At 46.3% G+C, this 26525-nt stretch overlaps 2 protein-coding genes across 11 annotated transcripts in view; both read right to left on the reverse strand.

Moving 5' to 3' along the window:
* The window catches only part of LOC147019669 (histone-lysine N-methyltransferase SUV39H1-like), a 136050-nt gene extending 124103 nt beyond the window's left edge, over window positions 1–11947 (reverse strand). For 3 of the 5 annotated variants that reach the window (XM_085894277.1, XM_085894276.1, XM_085894274.1), the window contains exons 1-2: window positions 11515–11947; window positions 734–828 (exon numbers count right to left, since the gene is read on the reverse strand). In XM_085894277.1, the coding sequence (XP_085750403.1) occupies window positions 734–828; window positions 11515–11704 (285 nt within the window). In that variant the 5' untranslated portion in view covers window positions 11705–11947. Of the gene's footprint in view, window positions 1–733; window positions 829–6236; window positions 6418–11514 lie in introns of those variants that run through there. The other 2 variants (XM_085894279.1, XM_085894275.1) reach the window with 2 other exon arrangements.
* Window positions 11948–23754: 11807 nt separating this feature from the next.
* AASS (aminoadipate-semialdehyde synthase) overlaps window positions 23755–26525 on the reverse strand; it is a 162699-nt gene continuing 159928 nt past the window's right edge. For 5 of the 6 annotated variants that reach the window (XR_015061478.1, XM_085894301.1, XM_085894300.1 and 2 more), the window contains one exon: window positions 23755–25640. Coding sequence is in view for 4 of the 6 variants with exons in the window: in XM_085894301.1 (XP_085750427.1) it covers window positions 25534–25640 (107 nt within the window). In the remaining 2 variants the exon portion in view is untranslated. The remainder of the gene's footprint in view (window positions 25641–26525) is intronic. The other variant, XR_015061477.1, reaches the window with a different exon arrangement.

Raw genomic sequence — 26525 nt, forward strand, 5'->3', positions numbered from 1 at the left:
TTTCTTATAACCCTCTCCTGAACGGTGCTTCTCCACCATTTTATGTCTTACTTCTTTGGAAAGCTCCTTGGTCTTCATGTTTGCCTTGTTGGTTAACCAAGCGGGTTGCACGTTAAAACTCCTGAGATAAGTGGGGGAGCTTAAAGTTAAACCACTGAGTACATGCAAGTGAAACCCATTTGTAACCTTTCAAACAAATAATTTGCTCCTGAAGTGATTTAGGGTTAATTAAGCAAAGGGTGTGAATACTTATGCAACTAACATCTGATTTTCTCTGTTAATCTTATTCACTTCTTATCTGCATTTTTTAGTGTTATCACTTTGGAATAGTTTGTGAAGACTCTATATATTAAGTTTGATTTGAAAGCATAATGAAATACTCAGGTGGCATCAAAATGTGAAAATTTTGAGGGGGTGAATACTTTTGCACGCCACTGTATACATGAAGTCGGGCTGAAATCTACCACACGGAGTAGCTTTCACTAGTTAAGACATGTCATGTAATATTTCCCTCCCATGAGCCATAGTATTCACAACACAATCGGCACACTGTGATGATGCTATTACCAAAGAATTTATAGTCCTTTTGCAGATGTGGCACTTTCTGATTACTTGCAAAACAACCAATAATAGAGTAGCATATCAACACTTGACTGTATTATGGAGTATTTCATTTTTATCCACGTGTATGAAAGACACACGCACACTCATTTTTGACATAGTTTTGCCTTACTTGCACTGTTGGATTCTCAAGCACAATAGCATCCAATGCTACAGTAGCAAACACGCAAGTCTTGCCAGTCCCAGACTTGGCTTGTACCAATAAATCTGCAACAAAATGTGAAAATAATAAAGAAGAAAAATAGAATTGTTGAATAAGTGAAACTTATTGTTGAATAATTGGACAAGTAACGACCGAATGCATCACGGTCAAAAAACAGACAGACATAGACGATATGGAGTATGATACAGAGCTCGCCATGAGCAAAATACAGGTGAGCAAGTGATCACTCTCCAAAATTTTATCTGAAACGAGCAGAGGCATGTCATTATATTAAAGGGGAAGTACCTCCATATAGGCAATAAGACAAAAAGTTGGTTGATCTAATAAATTTACAGGAGTTTAATTGTCGACTTCCAACCAAAGTAATCATGAACACAGGAGTTATGACATTAGAGACGAAAATTAAACAAATCAATAACAGAACACGACTTGAACTCAAGGGGCTGTCACACCTTGACGTTTTAACCAGCGTATGGCAAGGTATCAAAATGTATGTAAAACGCTGGCGTACGCTGAACTATTGATGTTTTTTTTTTAAGTTTTGGGCGTATAATAACGTGATGGGGGTATGCATAACGTATTAGTAACGTACACAGAAGGTTTCAATCACATAAAGATAACTTAAACCAACGAATGCTGAGCGTGTTGGCGTTCAATACCTATGCCCAACGATAGTCTAACTTATTCATAGCGCGGCAGCGTATCACCAACGATCACGTGGCGTGGGCTATTAATAGGCTGTGGCTCGACGATTCAAATCATAACCGCACTGGACATCGAAGTGTTAAGCCACTGTCACACCTTGACGTTTTAGCCAGCATTTGAAAAATTTGCCCAACCAAGCTGGCACACGTCAAATACATTATGGGTAAGTTTTGTATACGTCAACAGCATGCTGGCATACGTCGTAGTACGCTAGCAGACATCGTAGTACGCTGGCATACGTCGTCATACACAGAGTAAGTCGATAAATTTTCAGCATGTTGCAAATTTCTCGACGTACTCAGCATATGACACACGTTCCGCATACGCTGGCAAAAGTTGTAGGCACACGTCGACACACGTTACTTGTACGTTACTCACAAGTCGAAACACGTCGACGTAATGGTTAGCGTCAGTGTTCCAGACAACCTGTTTTTTTTTGGTTTGTTTGTTTTTTTCTTCAGTATGACGGTGATGTTGACACTTCGATTTCTAGTGCAGTTATGATATAAATCGTTGAGCGGCAGCCTATTAATAATATTATATCATAACCGCACTAGAAATCGAAGTGTCAACATCACTGTCACGCCGAAAAAACCCCCAAAAAAACCATGGAGTCTGGAACACTGATGCTAACAATTACGTCGATGTGTTTCGACTTATGAGTAATGTACAAGTAATGTGTGTCGACGTGTGTCAACGATCGCGTAACGTGCCTACAACACGTTACTCATAGGTTAGAAATAAGTTTCGGGTTTGCTAAACATTACCTCGACGTGTTTCGACTTATGAGTAACTTACAAGTAACGTGTGTCGACATGTGTCAACGATCGCATAACGTCCCTACAACTTATGGCCAGCATATGCGGAACGTGCGAGTCATACGCTGGCATGCGTCGAAAAATTTCAAGCATGGAAAATTTGTCTAACACCTCGGCGTACTAAGACGTATGCCAGCGTACTATGACGTATGCCAGCGTGCTCTTAACGTATACAAACTTACCCATAACGTATTCGACGTGTGCCAACGTTTTGGCCAAATTTTGCATATGTCAGGCATACGCTGGCTAAATCGTCAAAGTGTGACAGGGCCTTCATGAATGCACACAAATAGATAATTTCATTTTGCGGGATGAGAGTGGAGGAACTAGAAATAGGGAGAGGCAGGCCTTCGTGTCTCAGATGGACTGCTCGAAGAATTTGAGACCTGGGAAGGTAAATGGGAGGTATTGTTGTGGGCCGGGGGTCGGTGGGGATAAACGACCACTAGGTGGAGCAGTGGAGTCGTCTCCCACCAAACGCCCGCAATTTAGGTCGTGACTCTCGGATAAGTCCGAAATGTCACGGGTCCCTTATCGGACCGTGGTCGCCAATATTTTGACGGCGTGAGGTAGGGTCCACTAGGTCAAATTCCAAATAACCTAAGTATTCACGTCGTCCAGCTACCGGGAAAACCACACCCTCGGCCGACTCTGTCCGATCCAAGTCGCAGGTGTCGGATCCGGCGTAACCGAGCGGAGTTACCAGAGCCGCGCCGGTGCCAATGGCAACTTACCAGCCCGAACGGCCTTACTATTTCTCAATACCGAACCATGCTGGGTCAATGTAAGAAAACACGAACAACGAACTGGAAGATTTAACAGGGGATTTATTTTACAATAATAATCGGGGAGGGAAGCACACAAAGAGCAGAGTTATCTGAATAAGAAATGTAATGTACAAGGAACGAAAACACTTAACAGCTCTACTTAACAGACTGGGCCAAAAAGAAACTGGACCCCGTGGGTCTATTTTGGTCCTCAGGCGGTCCCGGGTACCTGTCCCGCCTCGTGCGGCCTATTCGAGCTTGTCCGGTGGCGGGACTCGAACTCACCGCACCAAGCTCCGGGGACCAAGAACGGCGCCACGGACGCCAGTCAGCACGGCCGCAAACAAAGCAAATCGCCACCGGACTGCAGACCCTCCGCAGCCGCCACCAGTCTGCCGAAAAACCTGCTCCTCACGACCACTCTGCAGTCGCCACGATCACTCTGCAGAACCCTCGTCCACCAAGCCAATCGCCCCCAACGACTGCTCACCACTCCACTTATCCTTCCCCTCCCCCACAGGTCGAGGGAAAACGCTCTGAGGTACTCGCTTCCACATTGGACGAGGGGTTGTCGGACGACTCGTGGTCACCTCCCGATTGGCTGGGGCGTGCGTGTCATGCTCGCCCTTCGCTCATTGGCTGAAGGAAACGGTCCATGCCCTTCTTTGGAGCGAAGCCTCGACCCGAAGCGACGGAGGCTCCGCCCACACCCTCAGCCAAAAACACGTGGGCAATGGCGACCAGTCTAGTGAGGCGACGGTGCGCTGTTGTTGTTGTTGTTGTGGATGTAGTTGTTGTTGTAAAAAAAAACCTAGCTAAAAAAAATAACTCATAGCGCACACATGTAATTCCCATTAGACAGAAGGAAGGATTCTAACTATACACACATACTTATCGAAATAACTGAACTACGGTGACTCTGGCTGCTTGTGTGCACAAGGTTTCCAAATCCGCAACACTGCCCCCTCCCCTTTTTACAGACTCGTCCCTAGTCGTCAAATTTTTGTGTGGCATGCATGTGTAAGTTTTCCCCTAGTACGATTTACCTATGGATCCCTGAGTGCGACATTTGTATACATGTCCCAAAAATAAATAACCTCGTGTGCTGCGTAACTAAACTATCAGACTCACTCAGACAACTTAACTAAGATTGCCAGCGCTAAGACAAACACACAGGTGGGTTAAAAGAAATTATTTACATTTTCTAATATTTACACTAACCATGGCCCAGGACCTGTTATCTGTGGGAGGAAGGCACAACAAAGTCAAGTTTGTGGCTTGAATGGAGTCTCTGGCACAGTGAATGGATGGATGCAGAAAAAAAAAAAAACAATGCACAGGCTGCACAATGCAGTCCCTGTGGTGTGGCTGCCTGCAGGGCAGTCCTTGCAAAACACTGGAGATGGATGGTCCTGGAGCACATGGTTGAGATGGTGACACAGGGCCAATGCAACAAGGGCAGCAGGCATGGGGTCAAGGCAAAGGCAGGCAAATAGAGGCATGGCGAATGCGGACCCGCTGATGCAGCACAAACAGGCCAGCATACGAAGCTGGCTGGCCTCTGGTCTGGTCAGTGAGGTTCTGGAAGGAGTGCGGTGGTGCCGGCCGCTCTGAAAACGGGTTCGGACCTACCCTCGTCTCCCCCCAACCTATCGCCTTTGCCTGTCTCTGTCCATACCCACTACCTTAGTTTGCAACAACAAAATTTAGACTTCCCCTTTTTTATTTTATTTTTTCTTTACAATTGCTTGTCCCTAACCCCCTTCCTGTCTTTGTCTGGCTAACCTATCCTGTCAACCGAGCCCACTCCCAACCCTTAAAATCCATTCTGAAGGGACCAAGGAAGAGACAACTGAACCTATCTAGAGGCCCAATGGAGCCTCAGAATAACCTCCACAGAGTTCAGCAATCTTCCCACAGTGAGTCCAGCGGCCGACAGAGAGCGAAGGGATGGATGGTGCGAAGGGGGTACACATTTCCTCTCTGTCCTATCCTTTATTAAACCTTAAACTATCCCTGGGGCTTTTCAAAACGCCTGTCCCTTTTAACTATCGGTTCTAATAACCATGATTCCCGTCGCCTGTGTTGGCATCCATTATCAATTTGGGCCCTGCCTGCAAATTTTCTCTCGTGCCCTTGCACAATTTCGTGGCTGGGCAGCGTGGCTCACTTGGCAGGGATTACCATCTGCCAAACTCGAGCCATGGCACCCCCGGGCACTGAGGCTGTTTCTGAGCCTACCTGCTCCCTATGAACGCGGGGAGTGCCCTTCTTGGCTACTCCCCCGTATATGCCCACGTGGCATTCCTGGTGCTCTGGGTCCCATTCCGAGGGTCGCCCATGCCCATTACACTAACCCGGTTCCTTGGACCCATGGCCTACTCTGGCAGACTACTTCGGTGGCCGGCGTGCCCTCTACTCAATAATCACCTTTCCACAGCCACACTCCCAGCCGGTCAATGGACTCCTGCACCCTTCAAAAAGGTTTCAAGCCTTCTTCCCACACCAACAACAAAACAACCTCCTTTTGGTAAATTTAACAAACATTACACTGACCCCAGGGTCCCTTGGGTGGGATTCACTCCTACCCCCAATCATTCATTCACACCATGCTTTCCACATTCACTCCATTGACTCTTGGGCCCACTGTTCCACATTCACCCATTGCACATTTATTTATTTATTTTAAAATTCACTCCACACTGGAAGCTACGTCCCCACTAACTGGCTCGTGCCCCTCGTCATCCCTTAAACTAGTGCACGTTCCTTTTAACTCTATCGCTAAGCTACGTTCCCACTACACATTCCATGACTGTCCATGTCTCCCATCCATTCCTAAATCTAAACTAAATTCCCTCTAACTGTTCCACGGGCCCCATGAGGAACTGTTCCCGCCCCATGAGGCCGGTCTAACTAATGCTAAACCCTTCCCACTAAACTAGTGCTCCTATGCCTGGGCGAGGATGGTTGCCACATCCTGGCTGGGGTATCGTATACCTGGAGCAAGGCCCTCCGAACCTTGCTTCGCAAGGGCGGCGGTTTATGGCTCGCTCGTTCATCCCTTCCATCGGGCGATACCTGGGGCCTTGTCGTCGCCCCGCTAATTGCAACAAGCACTCGCGTTCGAGGGACTCCCCACGCGGGACAACGTTCGCCGTTTACCTGGCCTTCGTGCCGCGAGATTCCCGGTGACGTCACTCGCACACTGAACCTGCGCAGCCTGCAGCGCAGGCCAGCCCGAGCGTATCGTCCCATGGACCCACTCCGCGCGTTCTGCGAACAGAACATGCAGCATGCAGCACGTGATGCCCCACACATGCGCCCACATGGGAACCCGCGTGTTCCAAATTCATACAACACTCGTCTGCATTTTCGCCATCCACGAGGTCGTCTTGTCCCAAACGCGGAACGTTTCCGCACCGGATTCCCTCCACGCAGACGCACACGAGGGCCGTTCGCAAAATGCAGAACAGGCCTTGCACGCGGCGTTTCGCGGAGCCGGAGCGGTTACCAAAATAGTTACTCCAGCGCAGAAGGCTCGCCACACCCATCCGTCACATGACCCACGTTTCCCGTCTGGGTCGGTCCATGTTTCAATTTCTCGCATGCACTCACGCACGCCATGTTATCCACACCACTCGCACACCTCGACACACACTCCGGGACAATCACAACAGGTTTCCTGTTAACTCAAGGGGTCCTGGGGTCTCTACCCCCCCAAACTCTGCATGGACCCGTTCGCATCATTCACCCGCTCAACCATGCGCAGTTCCGCCAGCCATACCTGGTCCCAGCTCGCTTCGAGGGAGCTTACCATCTCCCTCTGTTCCTGAAGGAGGTTAACCTGATGCTCGAACTGGGTCCCGATACATTCCACCAACTCGACCTCATTATCCCCTCCGAGCTCTCCGTGTGTGCTCCTTTTTATTTTCATGTGATTCGTCCCCCTCTTCTAATTCTTGTGTCTCTGGTAATCCCTCTTTTAATTCCCGCTTTTCTTTTCTGAGTCTCAGTCACCACCTTTAATTTCCCGTCATCCTCTCGTGTCAGAGTTTATTAATTTTCCCCCCAATTGTCGTGGCGTCACTCGTCCCCTTGACCTCAACCCTCTCCATCGCGGGCTGAACACATTCCACCCCCCCCTCCACCGGTTCGGTCGTTCCGCGACGTGGTGCCGCCATTATGCCTTTCACCTCCTTCATACTCGCCTGCAGGTTTAACCCCATGCTCTGCATCTCCCCTCTTATTTCCTGCACGTTTGCTTCCGTGCGTCACACATTCGCGTCCATCTTTAGCGCATTCGCATTTATATTTGCATTTGTTCGGTCCTCCATCCCTCTTAGTATTTCCCCCAAACGGCCCCAGTCAAATGTACTCGGCGGAGCCGATCCACCATGATGGTGTGCGGAACCGGCAGGGATCGGAGGGGGGGGGATTTGACTGAGGGGGAGGGGGGTCATTCGCTGCCCCTCCCGCGCCCATGACAACTTCTGGGTCCGATCGCGGGGGGCGTCTTCTTGCATGGCGGTGTTGTCCTGGACCATGGATTCTACTAAATTTAAATTAGAACCAGCCTGAGCCAGCTCATCTTGGCTCGCCATGGTGCGTCTTGAGAATAAATTTGATGCTCTTAATTTGGAGGGAACGGGAGGGGGGGTGGTTTGCTCCACGCACCCCTGATCCGAATCCCGTAAATTTCTCTGGAGGTGAAGGGGTTCGATCCCACTCCTGACACCAAACTGTTGTGGGCCGGGGGTCGATGGCGAGGAACGGCAGCCAGATGGAGCAGTAGAGCGATCTCCTACCGAACACCCAGAATTGCAGGTCGTAACCTTCGGACAACTCTGAAGGTCACGAAAGGACCATGCTCGCCAATTCTCTGACGGTGTGGGGTAGGGTTGATAGCCAAATTTCAATATACCTAAGCACCCACGTCATCAAATTACTGAGGAAGTCACACCCCCAACGGACTCTGTCGAACCGGGTTGCTCTAGCGACCTTGGTCCGGTGTAACCGAGCGGAATTACCAAAGTCCGTCGGTCCAAACGACAACTTACAGCCCAATCGGCTTACTGGTTCTCAAGCACGAACCGTGCTGGGTCAATAATAGAAAGAACAACAACGAGCTGGTACATTGAACAATTGGGGTATATTTATTATGGGGCAGGGGAGCACAAAGAGCAGAGTTAAAACCGAATATGAGAAATGGAATTTATATACAAGCAAACACTTAGCAATTTCTACTTAAGGACGGGGCCCACGGACGGACACGGACGGACGGACGGACGGACGGACGGACGGACACACACACACACACACACACACACACACACACACACACACACACACACACACACACACACACACACACACACACACACACACACACACACACACACACACACACACACACACGAAATGGACCCCGTCGGGTCTTTATTGGACCCTCCAGCCGAAGATAGGTCAGCTGGGAGGACAGAGTCTAGCCGGGTACCTGTTCGCCTCGTGCGGTCACACCGGCTAGTCCAACCCACCAAGGTGGGACACAAACCCACGACCCAGAATCCACCGAGCCCATGATCCTGGCTGCCACGAACGAGGATCGAGCACCATGGTCCTGGCTGCTCGACCAGCACCACCACGAGGAACCCTCGTGTCATAGCACGGTGTCATAGCACCGTGTCTTGTTATTGGTTGACAGATAAATGTCCGTAACTTGGGAACCGCTTATCCGATTAATATCAAACCTTGAAAAGGCACATCCACGGGTCCCCAGCAATATTCCTGGCAAGTTTCAATCAGAACGGACCATCAATCATGCAAAAATAAATAAATAAACAAACAAACATTAATTGTGACGTCATTCGTGACGTCATAACACCATGTCTTGTCATTGGTCGACAGATAAATGGCTGTAACTTGGGAACTGCTATTCCGATTGATACCAAACCTCAAAAAGGCACATCCGCGGGTCCCCAGCAATATTCCTGGCAAGTTTCAATCAGATCAGACCGGCGCTCGTCGAGAAACGGCGGTCGCATACAGACACACAGACAGGACAGACAGGACAGACAGGACAGACAGGACAGACAGGACAGACACACACAGACACACACAGACACACACAGACACACACAGACACACACAGACACACACAGACACACACAGACACACACACAGAGATTGCTGGAATTATAGATAGACTCGTGCGTGCCCGTAGGTGCAGCTTCGTTCCTTCGCTCTCGTAAACGACTGGATTGGGGCATTTTTTGCAATTAGATCGGACCAACCGTATCATAAATGGCCATAACTTGGGAAACACCTGGGAAACATACTCAGGTCGCCAGCGTCAATTGTGACGTCATATCAAACGAAGAAGAATAAGAATTGTGACACCCCCTCTCTCTCACCCCCCTCTCTCCCACCCCCCTTTCGCCCCCCCCCGAGTCTCGCCGCTCCTCTCTCCCCCTCCTGCCTCGCCCCTCTCTCGCCCCCACTCTCACACCTCTCCTCTCTCGCCCTCTCTTGAATTGTGACGCCCCCTCTCTCTCGCCCCCCTCTTGAATTGTGACGCCCCCTCTCTCTCGCCCCCCCTCTTGAATTGTGACGCCCCCTCTCTCTCGCCCCCTCTGTAAATGTATTCACAAATGTCTACCAAGCACAACAATTAATTGAAACCTTGGGAAAAAAAAAGCTTTCAAACCCTTGGGAAACAGCTGTTTCCCTTGTGAAAATTCAAACCTTGGGATTAATTAATAATTTGAACAATTAATTTAAACCTTGGGGAAAAAATAGCTTTCAAACCCTTGGGAAACACTTGGGAAACAGCTGAAACGGATGAAGAACTATATCAAACCTTGAAAAGGCACATACTCAGGTCCCCAGCGTCGATTGTGACGTCATACCAAACGAAGAAGAAGAATTGTGACGTCAATCGTGCAAAAAAAATAATAATAAATAAATATTAATTGTAACGTCATTCGTGACGTCATAGCACCGTGTCTTGTCATTGGTTGACAGATAAATTGCCGTAACTTGGGAACCGCTTATCCGATTCATATCAAACCTTGAAAAGGCACATCCACGGGTCCCCAGCAATATTCCTGGAAAGTTTCAATTATATTGGACCGTCAATCGTGCAAAAATAATAATAATAATAATAATAATAAATAAATAAATAAACATTAATTGTGACGTCATAGCACCGTGTCTTGTCATTGGTTGACAGATAAATGGCCATAACTTGGGAATTGCTTATCTGATTCATATCAAACCTTGAAAAGGCACATCCGCAGGTCCCCAGCAATATTCTTGGAATGTTTAAATTAGATTGGACCGTCAATCGTGCAAAAATAATAATAAATAAATAAATAAACATTAATTGTGACGTCATAGGACCGTGTCTTGTCATTGGTTGACAGCTAAATGGCCATAACTTGAGAACCGCTCGTCCGATTGATATCAAACCTCGAAAAGGCACATCCGCGGGTCCCCAGCAATATTCCTGGCAAGTTTCAATCAGATCGGACCGGCGGTCGTCAAGAAACGGTGGTCGCATACAGACAGACATTGCTGGAATTATAGATAGATGCCATGAGGAGGAAGAGTAGGAAGAGTAGTGGAAGAGGAAGAGGAAGAGTAGTGGAAGAGGAAGAGGAAGAGTAATAAGAGGAAGAGGAAGAGTAGTAAGAGGAAGAGGAAGAGTAGTAAGAGTAAGAGGAAGAGTAGTAAGAGAAATAGAGGAGGAAGAGGAGAAATAGAGGAGGAAGAGGAGAAATAGAGGAGGAAGAGGAGAAATAGAGGAGGAAGAGGAGAAATATAGGAGGAAGAGGAGAAATAGAGGAGGAAGAGGAGAAATAGAGGAGGAAGAGGAGAAATAGAGGAGGAAGAGGAGAAATAGAGGAGGAAGAGGAGAAATAGAGGAGGAAGAGGAGAAATAGAGGAGGAAGAGGAGAAATAGAGGAGGAAGAAGGAGAGGAAGAAGAAGGGGAGGAGGAGGAAGAAGAAGAGGAAGAAGAAGAAGAGGAGAAGAGAAAGAAGAGGAGGAAAAAGAGGAAGAAGAAGAAGAGGAAGCAGAGCGTACGTCCCAGAGTTTATTAAATTACTGAAAACACTTTTTCATGGTAGTCATGGTGATATCGAATTTGTGCTTCGATATCCACCTTCGATATCGATATCAAAGAAATAATAACAATTTCCTCACTGAAATTCACGACAAAGAGACGACGTCCTTGTGGTACTCGTCGCCTTTCAATTCAACCCTCAAAATGCGCGTACATACTAAATAGACGTCCCAAGCACCATTTATTCCCACATTTTAGTGAGAACATTAAATTGATTTCCATGAACAAGCTTCATAACCAAACTATACCAAGTGATGATGATGAATAATAATAACTTATTAAAACATCAGGTCGTTTTGACATTTTTTTACACCCACCGAGCCCGCAGCGAGCGAGGGGAATCGCTTTGAGCTGGATCGGCGACGGACGAGTGAAGCCGGCCGCAGACAGGCCGGCGAGTAATGGCGCGGACAACATGAGCTCGGAAAACGTGGCCGCCTCAGCTCCGAGCACGTCCCGCGTCCGCCGCCGCTTCTCGACATCGTGCGCCGCGGGCTGAAGCGCCATCGCGAGCACGGCACGGCACGGCGCGTGAATTCAGCCACGGATCACGTGATCACCGTCTGCTCGTCATTCCACGGCGACCGTTTCCATCCCGACGGTGACGGCGACTCGTCATCCACACAAAACCACTCCGTGTCGCAGTGATATTCATTCCTTGGAACAAATTCCGATTTTTAGCAAACTTTTTTTGTTGAAGAAAATTCGAATTCCCACGTCTCCTCCTGTGAGCTGTGAAGAGGGAAAGAACACGTGATAACGACATTTAATCATTGACGGTGTGGACTCGTCGGGAAAATTCATAATATTCCAGCATTTCCACAAAAAATATGCTGATAAACCGTGCAAGGCTTCTTACTTAAAAAAAAAAACAATGACGACACAGCTTTCGGCATTGGCACCAACTATACCGTCATGGCCGTTTAGACGTGTGTAAAACACGAGGCAGCGAACGACGGTGAGGGCGTCCGCTCGTGTTTTGGGAATGTTGTGTGATTTACGAAGCTAACTACTATGATTGTGAAGATCATGATAGTAAATTGACCGTTTTTACAGCCATTTTTCCCTGCTGTGCAGGGGTTTGGCTTTTTCTTGAGGCAATGTTTTATGGCCGGATGCCCTTCCTGACGCCAACCCTGGTCGCCTCTTACGACACACAGGGATATGGTACACCTATTCTAACCGGGGTATACACCGGGACCAGTACACTGGCACTCATTTCGCCGACCTCGGAAGGATGACAGGCTGAGTCAACCCCCTGGTGTTAATTCAGCAGCCAACGGGGCTTGAACTCAGGACCCTTGGATCCAAAGCCGCTGCCCTAACCACTGCGCCAACACCAGGCTAAGATCATGATAGTAAATAATGCGGTATTTAGGTGCTTCAGTTTGTCCGTTGTTAATTTGTAGAATTTGAATGGTGCTTGAGTTCAGTGACCTGATATGCAAATCTTGTTCAAATTATAACTCATTGGGATGAAAATTGAGGACTTTAGAAATTGTACCTAAGTTGGTGATCTTTGGCCTATGATGACCTTTTGACCTATATTGACCTCAAAAAGTAATGGTGGATGAATTCACTGACTTGATGTGCAAATCCCTCTTCAAATTTTCCATCTTCGGTGTTGGCCAAAAATATCTTGTCACAGGTGCAATGACAGCAGGCAGGGCCTTTGCATCATCTCCTTTGGATGGTGACACAATTAAGCTGCCCTGTCTGCATTTTGGTTGTGTACGTTAAAGTTCACACGATGTATGTCTAATCAGTATTGTTATCGATAAACGTACAACACTGTGAGCTTGTACCTTTGATAAACTCCCCACCTGAAGTTGGTGCAAGACGCTCCTGGGCATGAATCCTTCTGCACGTCTGTACATGGTACAGACAGGATATAGACAGGGTCAAATGCACCCAAACTATTTCATGTTTTGTAAATTTGTTTGCCTAAATGAGCCAATCAAAAGTGTGTCTGGTGTTTGTTTAAAGATTCCATCTTTCTGCAGAGTAACAAGAAGAATAGGGGCAATACCCCTGCAGGCTCACCTGGTAGAATAATGACACTGAGGAGGAAGTCAATGTGGGATGGAATCAGCAAAATGTACCAATGTTGTTGCAAATAACCATTTTAGGGAGCAACCACCTCCCCACCTTCCCGTAAATCCCTTTGGACCCCGATTTTTTAAATAGCGTGAACGAATTTTGGTACCTCATGGGTGAAGAAGGTTGTGATCAAGTTTAATCAGAAAGGTATGTGTAGTTTCAGAGAAAAACGCAAATACCTATTTGGGGGGGGCAACCCCCCCCCCACCCCGTAGTCCCCTCAGAGCACGATTTTTTTTAATGATGTGAAGAAACATGGAGGAAGTCCGCAGCCTGATGGAGTACTGCTCTCCCCCTGGGCTGGTGCTCCTGCCTCTCACCTTTCTCGGCTTCAAGCTGTAGAAACCAAGGCATTTTTGGATCATTATTATCTCCCGCAATGAGGCCGAGTCTTTGGGCCTCTCACTCTCTCACCGCAGGCAGGTCAGTGGTCTTTCTGTCTTCTCCCGTCTCCTCTCCGGTCTCACCACCCCCCGCCCTGTTTCCACCATATGTCCGCAGCATGCTCAAGATCCGCCAGCAACCCCCTTCTGGTGAAACTACCAAAATCACGAATCACTGCTCACCTTCATTCTTTCATTCCTCTTTTTGCCACCTTTGGAATAAACTCCCACACTCTCTTCAATCCCATTCTTCCCTCCAGGCCATCAAAACAGCTGTTCACCACCACCTCTTATCATCCCCATCCAAATCCTCGATCTTTTCTACCCCCATTAATCCACCCCAAATCCACCTCCTTCAAATTCCCTGCTTTCCTTCCTCAAAGTCCCTGTAATGTCCATCTTGTATTCCCCATGTTCCCCGCCCCATCCCTCTCCCTTCCAAAGATCTCCTAATGTCGACTGTTCCCCACTGTTTTGTGCTTCCCTCTCCCTCCCCTCTTGTCTCCTGCTCCCTTTGTTATAAGTTGTTGTGTTAGCTCTTATACGAGCCTCGAGAAGGTATACAAAAATAAAAAAAAAACTTTGGTACATCACAGGTGATGTAGATTGTGGTCAAGTTTCATCAAAACTGTGTGTGGAGTTTTTTTTTGGAGAACCCCCCTTAAACCCACTTAGACCCTGATTTTTTAAATAGCGTGAATGAACAAAATTTGGTACGTCAAGGGTGATGAAGGTTATGGTCAAGTTTCATCGAAATTGTATGTAGCTTCTGAAAAAAAAGCAAATACCTATTTTGGGGGGCATCCCCCCTTAAACACACTTAGAACCCCAATTTTTTTTTAAATGTCGTGAACAAGCTTTGGTACATCATGCGTGATGAAAGTTGTGGTCAAGTTTCATCGAAATCATATGTGTAGTTTCAGAGAAGAAGTTGCAAGTATTTGTGGACGGACGGACGGACGATGCGCCATCCCCTAAGCTCCCTGGATCTACGTTCCAGATGAGATAAAAATTAGGAGCACTTGGTTGGCAACACCAGAATTGGATGAACACTGAGCAGATGGAGACTATCGAATAATCTACAGACAATATCAGCTTCTCAGAGCAAGGCGACGCTGACGATGAGTGACGAAGAGGATGACCACTCGTACAATGAGTGTACCAGAGGAAGTATGGCCAAAAATACCGCAGACAAAGACAAGCTGTTAATGGCATTCCAGCAGTGCAACCTGCTCACCAGAAAAGCTGCCACGTCCACACTGGAAAATATTGTCAATAAGGATCTAGCTGCCTCTGACATTCAGGAATCATTGCTCGGTACTCATCAGTTGGGCCAAATTCAGCTCAAAAGCTTTGTCGAAAAACGTCCGTGTAAAGCACGTGAGGATGAAGAGCGTGTCGACTTCAAAGCACCCAAACAGAAGAATGAGGCTCCAACATTTTCCTCATTGTATGGTAAACCAAACAAAAGGCAAGCAGGACTTTATTAAAGTAGACAAAAAAATCTTACAAAGATTAATAACTGCTTACAGAGCAGGGTGCACAGTCCACCACGAGACAAAGTCTTACAGCATGAGCTGATGCCAGTGCCACTGTCACTCGCAAAAACCGATGGAAGCTGACACACTGCCAAAGTGTGAACCACTGATGTCATTACCCCGACAACTGTGACTTTAAGTGGGACAACCTGCTTAATCATTGACGGCCAAGCATTGGTGATGGCTCTGGGAAAGCCAACAGACAAAACGACATTTGGTGAATATGCAGAAACAATTTGCCAAAACGGTATACAAGGGAGAATGCCAGGATTGATGTTGCATTTGATAGATCTTGGAAAGATTCCATCAAAGTGGGCACAAGAGTGAAACGCCAACACGGCTTTCAACCTGTGAGACGTTGAGTAGAAAGTCGCACAGTACCGCTATCAGCAAACCGGTCAAACTTTGTGGCGCTAAAAGCAAACAAGGAAGATCTTGCCGTGTTTCTCTCTGATCACCTTATTGAATACAGCCCTTCAAACCAAATTGTTGTTTTCCGGAGGATTTACAGAACCTACAAAGGTGAAGACTTCAGACCTATAGCTTGATGTGACCACTTGAAGTAGATCACGAGGAGGCTGATAGCCGTCTTGTACTCCACTGCCTCCATGGCAATGTGGACTCGACAGTCGTGTCAATACGACAGACTTCATGGCAATGATTCGACACTGATATACTGGTGCTATTGCTGGCCTATTATGACTCTCTCTATCGAGTGCAGTTTGTGGCTGCTGGTTGCATCATTGGTTGGGAAGCGGCTATGCCGCTGATGCAGTGTCCCCCTTACCAGTACACTGGTGCTCATTTTGCCGATCTCGGAAGGATGACAGGCTGAGTCAACCTCCTGGTGTATTTTAATTCAGCGGCAAACGGGGCTTGAACTCAGGACCCAAGGATCCCAAGCCACCACCCTAACCACTAAGCCAACACCAGGCTTGCCTATTATGACAAGATGCCATGTTCATATTTGTGGATGAAATCTGGCACTGCCAAGACACCCAAGTTTATTTCAGTGCACGATGTTCAAAAGCATTTAACAGCCCCTCAAGTTAACATGATACTTGGCTTTCATTCCTCAACAAGGTCTGACAGTGTCTCAATTCTTCAGTCACAGCAAGTCGACTGCTTGGCCAGTGCTCAAGGAACACCATGACCCATTGGACAGTCTAGGTCTCTCGGCAAAGGTGAAATTACCGATGACGTTATCAAATAATCCGAGGCTTTCATCTGCAAAGTGTATGGAGTACCAGATGTAGACAGTTGTGACGAAGCATGAGTCAAGTTATTCTGCATAGGGCAGTCTCAAGAAACTCTACCTCCAACATCTGATGCAGCATGATTCCACATTACGCATGCACATGACCAAGCAAGTATCTGGAACCAATCCCACTCTCTCCATCCATGTCTCCCATGCATTACATCAATGCGCTGGATCCACAAAGATGAGAAGCTGGTGCCATGCTTACTCTCCCTCCCTCCGATTCCTAAAGCGTGCTCGGAGATCGTGTCATGTGGGTGCACCAATGGCTGCCTCAGTATGCGTTGCAGCTGCAGTGGACTGAGATTACCATGTACTGAAGGTTGCAGATGTGACAGCCAAGACAGCGTGTATCAAAAAATTTTGGAGGACTGATATCAAACGTAATTTATCTGAAATTCAATGCCATTCTTCACTGGACTTCTGTCATATAGCATTGCTTGATACTTCATTTCATTGATTTTGGGGGTGGGGGGTTGGGGCATATTCTGGTTCAAATTACCTTATTGCTTGGAGGAATGTTGGAGGCTTAATTACTTTTGTCCTGTCTGCTGTCGAGGAATTGAAATGAAAAGCCTTCTTGTGTCCTACATTGCCAATCATTAAGTACTCCCTCAGTGATCATTTTGAATTGTAGCGGAAATGGGGTTAATACATATTCAAAACTTCTCATACTCTGCTGTGTGTTGTACTTGAAGTCTCGAGCAAATAAACCTTAGAAAACTGAAACATTTTGTTGAAATGAAGACATTTGAAGCCATGACAGAATATTTCACAAAGACAAAATAAATTATGGCTCTTTTTTTTGAGTTGGCTATCAAAGGGTTAAAAACTCACAATCGAATGTGGCAAACACTTCATTCAAGCTCTGCATATCCGACAATACAAAGTGAGCCTGAATGGCAATCATCTATATATTACTAAAACTCTCATCTTGTATGTATGTTCCCGAAATACAGCCAAAACGGTACACGATAGCGCAAAAATTTTAGTGCCACTTTACTCACCATTTTCCTGCGGTGTGCAGTATCAAGTTTCGTTAAAATCGGGCAACGAAAAAAATAATTAAAAAATCAATTCCAGATTCAGTCAAGTACTCTTCGGGATTATTTGATCAATGCAAACAACCTAAGCGGTATAGTTCGGTGGAGCTACCTTTTTTATTTTTCAAATGATTTTTTTTCAACCGCTGTCACAACAGGAACCAAACAGGTTCATCGGTCATCCAGTTAAGATTAAATGCTTCCAACGACTTTAAGCCCTTTCTTAAAATTTGTCTGAAACTAATAAGCCAAATAGCATCCTTCTGTATCATTTCAACAAATTTCTCACGTTGATTACCTTAGTACCAAAGGTGAAAGAGGTTATGTTTACACCCCTCCCTGTCTGTTTATCTGTTTGTGTGCAGGATATCTCAAAAAGTTTTTGACAGATTCGGATGAAATTTGGTGGGAAGTTTGGGTGTGTGACCACGACTAATTGATTCGATTTTGGTGAAGATCCAAATCCGGATCTGGATACGAGAATTATTTAGTTTTTTTTAAAGTGATTCTACACCATTGAGAGATGGGGCCAAAAACGATATAGTACTGGAAAGTATGATATTTCAAAAATGTAATGGGCCAGATATGTTCTCGTGGATCAGGCATTACGTGGCAGAAGTATGTGCTCCACCAAGTGCCCTTCTAGTTTTTGAGATGTTTAAGAAATTTATGGAATACCCTATTTATGTATGGCACTATTTATGATGCTGGTATTGGGTTTACACCTCTCCCCCAATGAATTTATGTTGTTAAAACTGCTACATTTAATTAACATGATGTTCACAGAGTGCAGGCTTGGCCAAATGGCCTCCTGCGTTCAGGTGTTTTTTGTGAAGATGATGTGAACGAAAAACGGTGACAAGGAGAGTTTGGGATGAAGATGGAGGGAGGGGAAATATGATTGGGAAGACTTGAGGAGTCAAGAGGGGGCATCAATCCCAGACGACAGAAGTGAACACTTGACAAGATCCAGGATTGAAACCTTTACACTCGAGTACTTAAAACCTGTGATTCGATCAAGTTGTCCCCCACCCCTCCGACAATGTTGGATTCTGCATTAAAATGAGCTCCGACCGACTGATCATCCGTTCATGTACTTTTGTGTTCGTGATATTTCAAAAACCATTGAACATTTCACTTTCATATTGCAGATATCTATTCCTCATGACATTATCTCAAACTGATTACATCAAGGCTGTGATTGGCTGAATTATGTTGCCATGACAACCATCTTGGTACTTAGACTTGCGCTCGGGATATTTCAAAAACCGTTCAAGATGTAACCTTCATATTACACCGATCTACTCCTCGTACCACCCAAAAGATGGGGAACCTAGAGTATCAGCTCATTGCTGTTATTGTGATTGAATCGTTGGAAATTTACTTATACATATCAAATTAACATCTTCCAAGAAATGGTTTAAAGTCAATTAAGGGAAAAGCAAACTGACATGATGTGGGAAAGCCTATGAAGCAGGGTGACAATCCGGTTGGCAAATATGGATTAATACAAATCGTGACTCAAGCTGTCCTTCAAGGTTCAACTCCAGGTCTGGGAATTGCATCATTGGGCCTTAAGGTTTAAAAACACTGAAACTGTGCCTCTAAATAACTCACCTGTAATTTTGTGGACTTGGGGTTGAAAATGTGGAATAGGGTGCAAGGAAAAACTGACATTGAACAGTTTGTTTTTGAAAGAACACGACTTAGCGAGACGATGAAACAGCAAAAAGCGTTCGTTGAAACAAAAATCTAAATATTAACTATTATTCCAAAAACCATTGTTGGGACAGCATACAAGACGAGAGTGTCGGTGGTATTTTCCTTTTTTATAAGAGCTTAAATGTGAAAACAAAAATCATTCATTGAAAGAGCTTTTTCATCGATGTCTGGTTGAGTGTGAGAAAAAGCAGATGAGGTGATTTGAATTGGTCCATGAAGGCACCAGAAAATTACAACAGATTCCTGTTGAGATGAACACGCAATACGATAAATCTCAATAAGCCGAACATGTTTCTGATGGAGAACTTTGAAGAAGACGAATTGGAGAAGCTGAACAGAATTTCCATGAATAGTGTTGAGCTGCATTCGATCGAATATCGTTTTTACATTCATCAATTCTGTTCCACGAACAAACGAGAAAGCAATGGAAACGCTGAACAGCATTCCCACGTCGATGTTAAATGTACAAAAGATGATTCCAAATCTCAACAGTGTTCAGAAACCCTCGAGTATTTACTACCTAAAGGCGTCCTGCCAAAAAACACTGAAGAGGCATGGATTGCTCGAAGCTCAGTCATCTAAGAGACAGCAGTAACCACTTTCGACAAAAACATAACTCGCAACAAAGACTGGTTTGAGACCAAGGTACCAGCCAAGGAAGCAAAAAATGCAGCCCAATTGAAGCCCAACTTGAATCCAATAGCCAAGACACTCCAGGAACTAAAGACTGCAGTGCAGAAGACAATGAGGTACAGTGCAAATCAGGACTGGATCAACCTTTGTCAAGAAACTGATTACTTCTGACAAAGGAAAGCTCCATGCCTTGAATGATGCGACCACAAAGGTGCTTGGCTCCACCATCCTAAGTCATCCCACTGAAAGAAATCGAAGGTGAAGTACTTACCGACAAGAGGAAGCGGATGTCTCGCTGAGTGCAACACTATCTTGAGCTGTACTCTTTGCAGACAAACATCCCCCAGCCTGCACTTGATGCTCTATCACAACTGTTCGTCTTGGATGAACTTGAGGATGAACCCTCAGCATTTGAGCTGAAGAAAGCTATCAATTCTTTAGCAAGTTGAAAAGCACTGCCAAGGACAGAATTTCAGCTGAAGTTCTCAAATGTGGATAGTCCAGTGAGCTGTTGCATCTCCAAGACATCCTCTGCCCTCTGCGAGAAGCAGAGCCATTCCGGAGGATATGCAGAACACTATCATCATCATGTTGTGCAAAAACAAAGGTGACCGGAGAGACGGCAACAACTACCATGACATCTCACTCCTCAGTATCACAGGGAAAGTTTTTGCCAGGATCATATTGAAGACTCCAAAACTTCCTGATTGTGCATACCCAGAGGGATAGTGTGGCTTCAAAACAGGTAGATCTACTGTGGATATTAGTTTTTTTTTACTCCTGCTTCAAGAGAAATGCAGGGAACAGCACAAACCAAACCACTGTACCTTGGTTTTGTTGATCTTACAGAGGCATTTGACACTGTCAGAACAGGTGTCCACAGGATCCTTGAGAAAATTGGTCTCCCAAAGCACTTCAGTCTCATCTGCTTCTTTCATGACAACATGGCAGGACAGCACAGTTTGACAGCTCCACATCTGACAGCTTTGAGATGAAGAAGCTTCAATCCACTCCCCACTCCAAGTCTTCAAACCCCCTCTCTCAACTCGCTGCTCCCCCCACCCCAATTCTTTATAATCCCCTCCCCCTTTCTTCTTCATGCTCCACCCACCCCCTTCCCAACCACAAGTCTTCAAACATCCTCCCCACCCCAAGTTCTCAAACACTCTCTTCCAATTCTCTATCGCCGATCTACCCCAACTCTCTGTCCTCTGCTCCCCCTTTCCTCTTCAAGTTTTTAAACCACCCCTCCCTTTTCCAAGCCCCAAGTCCACAATCCCTACTCCCAACCCCACATCCTCAACCTCCCTTCCCAATGCCTGAACCTCTCTCTCTCTTACAATTATATGTCCTGTCTCCTCCTCAACCCCAACGCGCTGTCCTCTCCATACTTAACGTTCCCGTTTATTAAGAACAATGTTCAAAGTAAATATAAAATCTGAATTCCCAATCTCGTGACATTCTGTCATCTCACGATTCTTCAATAAAAATAGCAGTCAAATAAGCTGCTGTAAAAGATTCAAAAAACAAACATATAAGATCATTTGTAATGGAAAATAAATATTAAAAAACAACCGAAACTCCTTAGGATGTTCACCAAAGATCATTATAATGATATGGGTTTTATGGTCCTTCGTCGAGTAGTTGAAGAGAAAATCGTCAGAAAAACGGAGAGAAAAAAAAACCAGAATAGAGCTATTATGTATATCGATGACGGTCTCCGCAAAATCACAATATTGTTGCGGCCACGGATACCGAGACACCAGCTTGTCACTCGGAGATTAATCCCCAGTTGTCTTCGGAAGAGCCGGACCTGGGGCCACCGCTCACAATTAATGTTGTGGTCCGGTGGGTTGTTTTAGAACCACGAACGTCACCCAGTCAACCACGAGTTCCAGTGTCCACCGTCTAATTATTCCGTTTAACTAGAGGTCACGTGGTTACCTGAGCGGGGAGCGCGCCCTCGGCAAAGCACCAATGTTATCTGATTAGATTTTAATTTGGGCGGCCGAGCGTTTTAACCGCTGGTGCGTGCCGACTATTTTTGGTCAAATCTGTGGTAATTACCTCCCAGTCTATCTAGGTTCGGACAATGCTAGACCAATGGAAGGAAAGGACAAACACGGACAGGTTGGAAGTCAACAAATGATTTAATAATAAGGAAATAAATAAATAAAAAGAACTTTTGATTTCCTGAGGCAAATAAGTGAATAAATTCCAAAGCAATCGAAATGAATAATTAATCAGGCAAAATCAATCAAAATGACAGGAAAGAGACGGAGAGCAGATGCTTATCGGGGACTGACTAACTAACAACTAAACACAGACAAGGGTACCCAGCAGATCTTTGGGGAGGGGGGGGGAAGAGTTGTTTCACTCACCAGAGAGAAGTCGTCCGTCAAGTGAAAACGTCCTGAAATGTGTGTGCGTGTCTTGTCCGTCGCCAGCACCCAGCCTTGCCGTGAACCCACTCGCCAACAGCCTTGAATGCCAGTCGACGTCTGGGGGGCACCGAGATGGTCTGTCACGGGTTTAGACTCTGGCGCAGCGACACGGGCAGCTCATATTTCACGAAACTGGTAACGTCCAGTGACCCACATGGTCCGTTGGTGACTGACCCGTGCCTCACTCGTTGGTGACCGACCCGTGCCTCACTAGTTGTCGGCGCTGGTCACTCCCACACTGGAATGGACGAACTGACAAACTGTCTCATTGTTGGTGCTGGTCAGACACCCACACGCTCTCAATCTCACTTGCGCGCTTCCTCACACGGACCGCCTCTTCTTTTTACAGCGCGGCGACATCGCGCTGTTATATAATTGGCTTTTCTGTCCTGTGTCTTTTCTCACACTTATTGTTGGGTGTGATGTGGGCGGAGATTGCCGGGTGTATTGTGGGCGGAGATTGCTGGGCGGATTGTGGGCGGAGATTGCTGGTTGGATTGTGGGCAGAGATTGCCGGGTGTATTGTGGGCGGAGATTGCCGGGTGTATTGTGGGCAGAGATTGCCGGGTGTATTGTGGGCGGAGATTGCCGGGCGGATTGTGGGCGGAGATTGCCGGGTGTATTGTGGGCGGAGATTGTGGGTGTGATGCCCAAATGCCCAAACTTGCCCAAATGTGTCTGTCGTAAAGAAAAAAGCTTCTCATTAGAGAGGGGATCTATTCTTTACCCTTCTCAATGCACATTTAAAATCCCACTAAACATGGGGATGGATCTATCCTGGACATGCATTTAAGGAAATAACTGCCTAAGGACCTGGATGTGTGGATGTATTCATCAGACTGGATTCTGAAATCCATAACAATATAATCGTCTGCGGAATTTATCCTTTTGTCTTCACAGGAGTCTGTAGTATTTCACAACATGCGATGTTGAGAGTTCCTGCATAACAGTCCAAAGGATGGATTATATCAGGAGACCAACAACAGAATGTTATAGACCTGGCCAAGCACCTGCAGTATCACATGCCTCAAGACCTGCTATTCAATGTAAAAAGGCCACATCTTATAAATAATGTTAAGGATTCAGCGGTGGCGGGATTCTCAGACGCGTCGCGTCAATCACTGTCCGTAACCAGTTTGGGTTTTCGCACCCTACCCTCGACAGCCAAATGTTACAGATTCAGCGTCACCCTAACCACTGCTCTCTCTGGGGTTATAACGCCGGCTGGTTCGGCACAATTCTCAGGTTACGCATCTCGAATCACGATACCAAAATACAACTGTACCATGCCAGCTGGGGGAATAGAGCCCGGTTACAGACTGATTTTGTCAGAGACCGAGCGGAGTCTACCAGTCTGTAACCATTTTGGTTTTTATATCCAAATCGAGCGGATCGTTACTCGACACAGCACAAATTAATTCAAAGCGGCAACTTCATATGATTCAGCCAGATTTATTGGGGACACATCGGGAAACACGACACAAGCAAAGCATTCACGACAATGTTATAATCAACCTATTACCCGTTCTTAACTAGGGAGCTACGGATTACGGGTTTCGAAGGAAATTCTAACGAGATAAACCTTAGACGACATGCAAACAAGACATGGACAGCATGCAGACAAGACACAGAGTACTTGGTGATGTTTCATGGACGAGAGGAAAGTGTCAAAGGCACGAATGTGGCTCGTGACAAGCCGACGTCCACGGATTCGAGCGCCCAAGCTCAAACACGCCGTGTGGCAAGATGGCGCTCGTCCTCCTTTTGTCGCACCACCCACGCATGCGGCCTCCGCGCATTCTGACCCCGCGTAAGGTCGACGGCACAAGACCGTCAGATCGATGGTGGGTTTCAGCTGGTTTCACACAAGGTCCAGTATACAAGTCCAGGCCTGGCCTGTTTACCAGACCAGGCCAAATTGAGGTGTTGGGCTCCGGCAGGCGGATCAGCAGGCCGATCGACAGAAGTGTCTAGGACCTTCTCGTGAAAGTCGATCGCCGACTCGACATGCAGGCAGCCTCGAGTCGCTTCTCCTTCCTCCTTCACGAAGCAGATCGCAGACAGACACAGCCGTCCCCTACAAGGCAGATCATGACCCCCACCAGTCGTTTCTCATCCAGCCGAGGGCAGACTCGGCGCGCTCAGGTTCAGTTTTCTCTCCCGGCAGATTCAACACTGCCTTTCCCTTTTTTCGCACGCTTCGAAGTCCACTGCAGTTTTACTTCTTGTTTCACTTCTCCTTTTCGGCCCTCACTCGCCTCAAAGCCGACTGCTGACTCACACACAGCCAGCCCTATTCAGCCGATCACACCACACTGGCGCTCAGTTTCACCACCGCCTTCCCCGGTGCTCCTGCAGTATTTTCCTTCACTCGCTTGCCTCAAAATCGACTGCCCAACTCCGTGCTCTCAGTTTTACTACCTTTTCTTTTTTGGGGCGCACTCCTTTTACGAAGCCGACAAACTCCTCCCTTCAGTTTCACTTCCTTCTCTAGGCCACTCCCCCTCTCAGCGCTGGGTGGGGACTATTTTCCGGAGAGAGGAAGGAAGAAGAAGAACCTCTCGGTCCACCACCAATGTACCAACGATGAACAGCCTCTTACACCTCCTGACACACATGTAGTGTCCATTTACCGAACAGCCTGGCTAAACATGCATTTAACGGGGGATCTGGGCTAATCCTATATTTAATAACACACTAAGGGCCATTTCCGCAACAATATTCTCAAGTGTTTGCGTATTTGTTTGTGCATTATTCTTTCACGGCTGAACCGCAGCACTCAGAGGTTCCAAATTTTTGGTTCTGGTACTTCAGAATCTGTTCAAGGTTTGAAGATACCACATGTTGGCCTTGACGTCCGTTATGAGGCCACCACCACAAACACCGCTATTAAGTGTATATTGGAATGAGGGTCAGCCACTGCTATCCCGCCCCCCCCGCCCCCCCCCCACACACACACACACACACACACAATAAGGTAATCCACATAATATTTGAGATCAAGAAAAGGATTAAGAAAGCGACATTTATTTTCTCACAATTAAGTGATAATATATTTGAGGTTGAAACATTTAGACTTGAATCTTAAATATTTGTATGCAAGGCACCAATAATCTGTAAAATAAAGTCCAGTGATGTTTATTTCATGCAAAGTTTTTCATAGTCCTTTGGGTTTTTGTTTTTTTGCAGGATGTAAGGCTCGTTGTGTAGTAGTTCTACTTGACCTCCTCTGTAAAGAGAAAGCTATTTTTAAGCTTCGACAACATGTAGTTGAATATCTCAGGCGCAAAGGGCAGCAGCACTCCTTTCTCCTGGATCATTCCTGCACGCAAGAAAATAGAAATGATATTAACATTGTTAAATAATAAGAAAACTCACATGTTCCTCATCAATCATGGGTTTGTTGAGCATTTTTAGATGAGTCATTGGAGATTTCAAGATCATTGGAATCTCTCGCGATGAAGCTGAGTCTATGGACCTATCATTTTCACATCGCAGACAGGTCGGAGGTCTCTATCTTCTACCACCTCCATTGTGGTCTTGCACCCTCTGTTCTTTCCATGCTCTGCCGCACCCCCCCTCTCCCTGCCACCTCTTACCCCACCCCCAAGTTTCTGCAGGGCACACAAGGTCTACAAACAACAACCTTCTGGTGAAACCCCCAAAATCCAGAATCACTACCCACCTCCACTCATTCGTTCCTCTTTTTTTACCACCTGTGGAACCAACTTCCACATTCTCTGCAATCTCATTCTTCCTAACATCCCTTATTGTTTAAGTCTCTCTCCATTTTGTCTCTCAACCCCGCTGTTTCCCCCTCTCCTTCTGTTCATTTTGTTCTGTTGCATCCTGATCTATTATCTTCTAGCGTCTCTACGAGCCTTGACTCTGGCCAAAAAAATAATAATAGAATGAGTACTGTATATCAGGAAGGCTCGTGTCGATCTGCGTTAGCGGACAGGTATAACAATGGATGTAATCAACAGGAACATTAATCGAGATATATTAACCACTGTGTGAAGCAAGGAGAAGCTGATGTTTCAGGGGTCAACCCAGCATTGGAGTTCCTCTTTTCCTCAGATGAAGGGTTAATGTCCACAAGGTCAACTTTTCCTTTCTTCCCATGGTGGTGAGCAAACCACAATCAATGTTCTGTTGATTCCATCCACTGCATACCAGGACAATTTGGTTACATCACTCAAGATGC

Source organism: Eptatretus burgeri, chromosome 9 (assembly GCF_056783735.1).
Source record: "Eptatretus burgeri isolate ZD-2024b chromosome 9, Ebu_testis_v1, whole genome shotgun sequence".
Lineage (NCBI taxonomy): Eukaryota > Metazoa > Chordata > Myxini > Myxiniformes > Myxinidae > Eptatretus > Eptatretus burgeri.